Source organism: Centroberyx affinis, unplaced genomic scaffold (assembly GCF_046629955.1).
Source record: "Centroberyx affinis isolate AG114_WGS23_722 - 3 ecotype Tasmania unplaced genomic scaffold, CSIRO-AGI_Caff_v1 ptg000915l_1, whole genome shotgun sequence".
NCBI lineage: Eukaryota > Metazoa > Chordata > Actinopteri > Beryciformes > Berycidae > Centroberyx > Centroberyx affinis.
In genome coordinates, this window is record NW_027279498.1 from 635,738 (window position 1) to 644,452 (window position 8,715).

Below are 8,715 nucleotides of genomic sequence, written 5' to 3' on the forward strand. Positions count from 1 at the left end.
GCATGTGCCCCTGAGGCTGTGTGTCTCTATTATCCTTTTGTTCATTGGTTGAGTCAATATCTCAATATCTCCCAGCCAGAAACCAGTTCTAGATGATAACTGCCTGTTTGTTGTGACAAAAGCCATCCCTGATATCAGCCATAATTCATTTTTGCTGTTCAAAGCTAAACATGCACTTTCATCTTTGTTGCCTGCATCACCTGTCTGTCTTTCTGATTGATACCATATTTGGAGGGCTATATATACAGTCTGGATTCACCGCAGCCAATCAGAACCTAGGTGTGGGCGTCCCAGCCAGTCTGAGTCCTCCGCCGTTGCCTGGCAACTGTGGCCACTGCTCTGTAATTCGATCCATGGAAGGATCCTGCAGGGGTTTGGATGTAGAGATGCAAGAAGAAATCATCATTAAATGCACAGGGGGAGCAAATGACCCAGGAGGGACTCCATTTCCCACGCTACTAAGCAGGAAGACCATCAAAACCAGTGGCAGTGAACTCATCGACAGGGAGTAGAGAGAACATATGGGATAAAAATATACCTGAATTGGCATCTTCGGCTTTGGTGACCTTCTAACATGGGCTGAAACGGGCTTTGCTTCTATGAGGACAAATATCAAACTCTGCCCGTTTAAAAGTGTTGATGTGTGAATTCATTACAAGCATCATGACACAGTGCTGCTCCTCCTGCAAGATTGGGTCAGCATGTTTGACCACTTGCATGGGCGCCTTGACACACATGCATGCTCCTGCCCAGTAGGGTGCATAAACAACCAGTTGTCACATACTGTACATTAAATCACATGCAATGCTGCTGCTCCAGGGAAGTGGACACTGAAAGGTTAAAAAGGGGGAGGATGCAGAATGGCTTGAAGTCAATAACAAGATGAGAGTGTGTGTGTGAATCAGAGTGAGAGAGGAACACACACAGAGAAAGACAGACACAGAGATGCAAGAAGAACTGAGCGAGGAATCTTAACGCGTGACGCCGGGGATTAGCCCATGCAAAGAGCAAGAATCACCGGCGCTGTCAACACCTTGCATCTAGATTTTTCTCTCTGAACCTCTCTCCCTCTCTCTCCATCCCTCCCCCATTCTACAACGTCTCACTTCCTCCCCCGCTCTGAGCATTTGGCTGCAGAGTGGCTCTGCAGTGGCAGTTGTCCTGATATCGTCTCCTGAGTGCACCAGGGCTGAGTTTAATTTGTGTATGTGTGAGAGTGAGCAAGAACTCTGCTGGTACTACCTGCCAGGGGGAGAGAGAGAGAGAAGGGAGGAAAGAGACTATAAAGAAGAGCCAACAGGGTACTCAGTGTGGACCTAAGAGAGTGAGGAGAGTGAGCTGAAGAGGTAAGATGAGTCTTAACGGTCAAACTCGGACCGTCACAGGACAGGATATGGCCAGAAATGGCAGCACCACTCGAGCCCCATGGGAAGATGGCAGGACGGTGCTGAAGCCCTCCACCCCCACTAGGAAACCAAAATCGGTGAGTATACTTACAACCTTATGGAGCATCCTTAAAAAAGCCTGTGCCATAATTTTGAAAGTTTCTTTCTGCTTAGTAAAGTACCTGAATTGGTGTGTTGACAGTGCGTATGAAAGACAGCTCACAGCACATATATTGGTCAGTACTGGTAAAGATTTTCCATCTTTTTAAATATTAGGAAAGGTACTTATTCCATTATGCAAGGTATTTGTCATATTTTTCCTTTCTTGGACTAATTTAATTCTAAATGCATCTTCTCATCATCACTGAATATTGCAACAATTGTGGAACTGAATCATGTTTGGCTGGCCGTGGATCAACACTTAAAAGCCTGTCAAGTCAGGCTTGTGTTCACTACTTGAGGCTGCATAATCACAGTGGCCACGACTGATGTCACTGAACGACAGATGAGAGAAGACAGACACACTGACCACTCAATTTTATCAAAGTCAAGGCCTTGTAAACGCTGGAGGGTTATTTCGAGCAGGTTTACTGGCAAGCGATGCAGCATTTGAAGCTTTTGGTTAAACGAAAAGAAAGTGACAAGGTGATTTATTACAAATGATATAGTGAAAATTAGCAGCGCGCACAGCTCCAAATCTTAAACACTGTATCGGGTGCACGGTTGTGGCAAGGATCAAAACAAACAGAACACCGGGACTCACAGAACAATGGTCTTCTTATTTATTATGGGCAAAAAAATGGAAATGAAACAGGACAATGGGATCATGGAGGATCAGCGGGACACAGTGCCTTCTGGAAACCAAGTATAGAGGACTCTAGTTTCAGATCACTTGGATAGTCCTCTGTAAAGACTCAGTAGCCTCACTTGGCTTTTCTTATTGCGAGTTCGGACAGGACACATCAAAACACCAACACAGATAGATCTACAACTTCAGTCACTTGCAAGATGCAGGGAGGTGTCTCAGTTGTAAGTGTAGCACAAATGATCCTGGTATGAATTGGTTGTTTTATTATTACTTTTAAATAATTAGCCAGTGCCTGTAAATAATTATTAATCTTTCCAAGGTTTCAGCTTGAAATGTCTGTCAGTTTTGAAGAGACTGCAATATAGATTACTTTTGACGCAAAAACTTGCTGAACTCATAGACCTATGTACAGGTCAACACACGCATGACCAATAGACTATGAAACAAGAAAATTCTCAAATAGCACCATTTTAATAGGACAACTGGTTAAAATCTTACCAAACAATTCAAGAACTGTTACATATAAATTATTCTTTTGGGGAGAAATAATAGATTTGGCCTGTATGGGCTGCTGTCCAGGCCTCCAAAGACTTAACAGGTGTCAGTCATTCTGGTATGTGGGTCTGCACTGTCTTTTATCAGTCTCTTGCAGAGGAAAATATTTCATATCACACTGTCACCTCTACTCTGTCACACATTATCTCATTGTAATGGGACCTCTCAGAGTCAGTAAATCTGTTCCATATCATTCAGTTTTCATGATGTTTTTAATTATACTATGGCTCAGTATAAGAATATGTTCTTCATGATGTAGTTTATTTAAAAAAGTATTGATTGAATGAATGTGAAGACTAAGGGGCTGTGTCCACCAGTGACCTCTTGCACTGCTAGCACTGGCTAGCAGTGAGCACTTGAGTAGCACCAGGTGCTCAGAGAGGTGGTGAGCGCTGGGAGGAGACGCGCTTTTGATGCAATACACGACATGCAGAAGCAGCAGTGTTGATGCTGTATTGCTGGCTGGCTAATAGTTTGTTTTCATTGTAGAGCTTTTTAATTTTTATTGTATTTTTTGCAGTACGCACAAAAAAATTACATAGCATATTTAACGTACGCTAACAAAATGCGAAATGGGGCAGTTTATGGTTATTAATGTTACTTGGCAATAGTAACTTACTAAGTAACTTACTTTCCTCCGAGACTCCCATAAGTAGTCTGAACTTCTTATATATACACATGGATTTTCTGTTACTAGCATAATGAGTCGCTCCATCTTTGTTGTTGTTTTGTCGGGAGCGCTGCTGGAAGAATTTTTGCAATTCTTTAATGAGGGGGACCAATCAAGACAAAGTCCAGTTGTTTGCTGCGCTAGTCTGAAACTACCTGGATGGATTTTTGGAAATGCATTAACTTATATTTGACCGCTCAAACAAAATCAAATTTTAACAATGTGTGATGTCTAAACATCTTTGAACATACAAGTATATAAATACAGGAAAATTTGAATTCCTATAATAGGGCCCCTTTAATGCATTATCTACTTATAACAGCTCACTGCTTTGTCTGAATTGGCCACCAATTTGGCCTCTACTTGTTGTCACACCACCACACAGTCAGCTTGCCAGATTTACGGCTAAAGGCCTTGGGGGATCACTCCATCTGTGCCTGTATTGAGTTTGTGTATAACAAGTCACTCCAAAGTTGGATGTGGGTTAGAATATGAAGCATTTCTATCCTCTCATCCTCCAGCCCAAGCCAGAGAATGCCATCACCATTGCAGTGTCGTCACGCGTGCTCTTCAACATGGAGAAGGAGCAGCAGATCTACGAGCAGCAGGGCATGGAGGAGTACATCAAGTACCAGGTGGAGCATGAGGCTGAGCCTTTCAGCCCCGGCCCGGCCTTCTCTTTTGTCAAGGTCAGACACTGTGAGAGAGAGAGGCTGGGAACATACACAGGCACATGCAAACACGCCCACACAAAGAAATCACTAATTCACAAACACACACAGATGCATACACACATTAAACCCAGTGCAGATATAGATATATGCAGATATACTGTATATTGTCCTTTGACATATCCTTTTTTCACACAGTATGTGTTGGGTCGTGTTCCGAGGCTCTGGAGGCGGTGAATGAATAATGAGCCCTAAACACCAACACAAACACTAACTCACACATGGACACAGACACACAGATACACACATGACAGAGCCACATAGATGCACACACACACACAAACACTACACACACACACACACATACACATACACACTCCCACTTCCAACCCCAACGCACAGTGAGTATTGTCAGTGCCTTTCTTGTAACACAGACCTGTTTGGTCGTGTTCCCAGGCGCTGGAGGCGGTGAATACTCAGCTGAGGGAGCTTTACCCCGAGAGCGAGGAGCTTTTTGATGTCGTGCTCATGACCAACAACCACGCGTACGTCGGCCTAAGACTCATCAACACCATCAATCATCACCGTGAGTGACTTATACACACAGATCCTGACAACCTCGCACATATGCAAACACACACTCTCACACACACACACACACACACACACACACACACACACACACGCCAATGGCTGGTTTGGAATCCACTTAACTAAAAAACAATTTAATACACTTCAATTTCTAGTTCAAGTTCATTTATTTATATAGTAGCTCTTTATCACAAGCAAGGACTTTACAGAGAATGAGCCTAACTAGATCTAACTGATCAACAATCAATCATTGAACAGAATTATGTAAGACAAACATAAGGAAGCAGAGCAAATCTCTGAACTGCTGAGCGGGCTGTTTCAAGCCGACAAGGTCAGCTGTCCCTTTAGCCTAAGATTGTTGACACAATTCAAATCCTGAACTACTGAGGGGGGCTTTTTTGAGCCAGGAGGGTCAACTGTGCTTTACCCTTTAATTGTTGATAAAATTCTAATTCTAATTCTAACCTGCTGAGTGAGCTGTTTCAAGCCAGTATGGTTGGCTGTTTCATTAGCCTGTTGTTGAGGACAATAACAAGGTTAGGAATTGAACCATGTGTAGATACCACTCATTTACTAGGTTTAGATCAGTGTTGAGACTGGGTGTGTAGGGCGGTGTGGTTATGGGATACCAGAACTTACTGTTGAGCCGTCTGGGGGTGTTGTGGGTCTAATTCAACCAAACATCTGACAACATGACATACTTGCTCTAACCAACCCTTCTTTCCTCTAACATACAAGCTAGGGTGCTCCATGGGTGCTCTCCTAAAATAACACAAGAGATAGTTACCTTAGGTCCTGTCTATTCTATCTACACACATACACACACACACACACACTGAGGGTGGGCTGGGTTCTAGTGATGTGCAGTTGCCCTGTTGATGCTCTAGCCGCTCTGCACAGCTGGCTCTCTCCATTCCCACAAACTGCGAGTGACTTTATGACCCTGTTTCCCCTCTCCAGGACACACAGAAACATGAGCGTACATGATGTCTGCTCAAGACATCACAGACTCACATCCTCTGCTGGCTCAGTGTGTGTGTGTGTGTGTGTGTGTGTGTGTGTGTGTGTGTGTGTGAAGAAGAGAGATAAAGTGAGAGAGAGAGAGAGAAAAGGGAAGGGAAAGGAACTGGAGTGTAATCTAAGAACTCCTTCTCCTGTGGTCCTGGTTTATTCAGCTCAAGCTGTTTAGTTTGTTTCCTCTCTTAAGTCCTGAGCTACTTCAGATTCCCACTCAGTTAAAGGGGTCACTCTCCTCCCTGTGGCTGAACAGGGACTGCTGCTGGTGTCAGTGGTCTTGGAGGTGGTGATGGGTTCTCTCTCACGCTCCACACACCACAACGTCCCCCGGGGGCAGTGATGGGAGTTGGGGATCCGTGGTCCTGGCTCCTTGCAGAGGTTTGGCTGTCTCACACCCAGCACCCACTGAAATATCCAGGCCAAGCGGAAACATCCGCCCTGCCCGAGACAAGATCTCAGGCTCTTTTCTTTCATGTCAATCTCAGTTCGCTCTCCTTTTTTCTGCTCTGCCTCCTTTTCTCTGAGTCCACATCTGGCTCTCTCACCAGAGGCTCTCGCCACCAGCTATCAGTGTTCGGTGGTAGCACACTTGCAAATTACTATTTCAATTACCAATGTAAAAATAGGTAGCTACTTTTGTTTTCACCCCCTTCTAAACATCAGATTGAAGTTATCCATAATGTTTTCTGCATAATTTGTTGCCATCCTCTCACACTTTTTTGAGTAATGAGCCCGTCACTGCCAGCTATTCTCAGACTATGCTGGCACTGCTACCTTACATTTAAGTGCTGCAAACAACTGCTTTTAACTATACATTATCATAACACTTTCAGTTTCATCACAACTGTAACACATAAACAAACTCCCATCATTCCTGATGTTTATGTTTCTATATGATTAATTCACATCAGTGTGAGATAAATCAGTTGTCTCTCATGTATCTCTGTCTGTAACACAAAACATGAAATTTTATCCACATCAGTAGTTCACTGAGCGTTTTATTCTTCCTCTTGCAGAACTGTTCATTGAGCGCTTCTGTATGACTGGGGGAAACAGTTCCATAGGCTACTTAAAGGCCTACCACACCAACCTGTACCTGTCTGCTGACCCAGTCAAAGTTCGAGAAGCCCTGGAGGAAGGTCAGTGCAAACAGAGAAAAGCCACGTTACTGAGAAACTACATTACACCATTTCTACACAAAGAAGGCAAATATCTATCATAGTCTGTGGAATGTGCTGTAGTAACATAAAATGGAGAATGTGAACTAATGTCTGTGCATCAGGTATAGCAGCAGCCACCATGTTCACCCCGGAGAAGATGAAGGAAGTGTCGGAGACCCAGCTGCGTGTTGCCTTTGACGGCGATGCTGTTCTCTTCTCTGATGAGTCTGAGCGCATCTTCAAGGCTCACGGACTGGACAAGTTCTTTGAGCACGAGAAGGCACACGAGAACAAGCCTCTGGACCATGTATGTGCACAGCAATATATTTAGTATATTCAGTACTGTATTGATAATGAAAATGTAGTGCATACATCAAAATAAACTGTTCAAACTCTGCATAGAATGCAGGGTAATGCTTGTCTTGAACTCTATGAGCTCTCTCTTGATCTATCGCGCAGGCATGACGACTAATTCAATCCTTATATCAGCTTATATCACACATTATTCCCCTTACAAAAAAGTCACATGTGAAAACCCAAGTGTGAATTCAAAGCACATGTGTTTTTTGGACACATGTTGGTTTTCATTTTTCCCACGTGTGGAAAAAACACCTCAACTATGAATTGAAATTTTCACATCTGAAGTAAAAACTGTCACCTAATGACAGAATACAACCTGGAAAAAGTAAAGTTCACATATGAAAACTGATATATCTCCCCCAACATGTGTCCAAAAAGCACATGTGCTTTGAATTCACATGTGGGTTTTCACATGTGGAATATGACATGCATTTATGGCAGTTCAAATTCTGCAAATTTGAAGTTCCTAGATTCTAATAAATATATTGATCTTAATATGTTATAAACCAGAACTCAAGTGTTACTAAATGTAGACTGTAGAGAGTCCTGGCTAACTCTCCTTTTCCCTGCCTTCTTTCTCCAGGGGCCATTGAAGGGCTTCCTGGAGGCTTTAGGAAAGCTACAGAAGAAGTTTTACGGCAAAGGCCAGCGCATGGACTGCCCCATTCGGACCTACCTGGTGACGGCTCGCAGTGCGGCCAGTTCGGGGACCCGAGCGCTAAAAACTCTGCGGTCGTGGGGTCTGGAGATCGATGAGGCTCTCTTTCTGGCGGGGGCTCCCAAGGGCCCCATGCTGGAGAAGATCAGGCCCCACATCTTCTTTGATGATCAGATGTTTCATGTCGCGGGGGCAGCGGAGTTGGGGACGGTGGCGTGTCACGTGCCCTATGGGATAGCTCAGAGAGTTGCCCAGAAGAAGCAAATTAAGGACAAAGAAGGTTCTTCAACACCCAAGTAGCCTGGACATTAGCCCACTGCAAAGCCCCAGTCTGTGCAGAAGACTGGAGCATAAAGGGACATTTAACTAAGGCATGTAGCAACTGATTATGCAATAACTGCTGGAAAATGTAATAACTTCAAAATGTAATACAATATCCTTCTAAAGGGGTTGAAAAGGTAATAAAACCTGTTGATGTAATAAATTAAATTGCATTATTACATTAACCAGTGATTACTACTTGTTGTAATATATCTTTAACTGATGATGCAATAATAACATTGACTAACAACTCAAGTTATTACATTTTAATCTTACAAGTTATTGTATTATTAGTCAATATTGCTGCTTAGTGTAATAATGTGAGGTTCTTACATTATTCAGCAATTTATTACATTAATGGGTTTTGTTATATTTTCAACCCATATAAAGGGACATTTTATTACATTTTAACAAGTTATTATTATTATCAGTTGCTACAAGGCAGCAATATTGTCTGTGCTTTACATTTCTGTTTGTGGAGGGAAATGACATCACACCAACCACCTATTCACCCACCTA

The 8,715-nt window shown here is 43.2% G+C and overlaps 1 protein-coding gene across 1 annotated transcript; it reads left to right on the top strand.

The window, feature by feature from the left end:
• Window positions 1–1,351: 1,351 nt before the first annotated feature.
• On the top strand, window positions 1,352–8,175 carry LOC139645860 (cytosolic 5'-nucleotidase 1A-like). The gene is made up of 6 exons (XM_071521729.1): window positions 1,352–1,483; window positions 3,940–4,107; window positions 4,546–4,675; window positions 6,714–6,836; window positions 6,980–7,164; window positions 7,801–8,175. The coding sequence occupies exons 1-6, from the start codon at window positions 1,352–1,354 to the stop codon at window positions 8,173–8,175; spliced, it is 1,113 nt and encodes a 370-aa protein (XP_071377830.1).
• The last annotated feature ends 540 nt before the right edge of the window (window positions 8,176–8,715 follow it).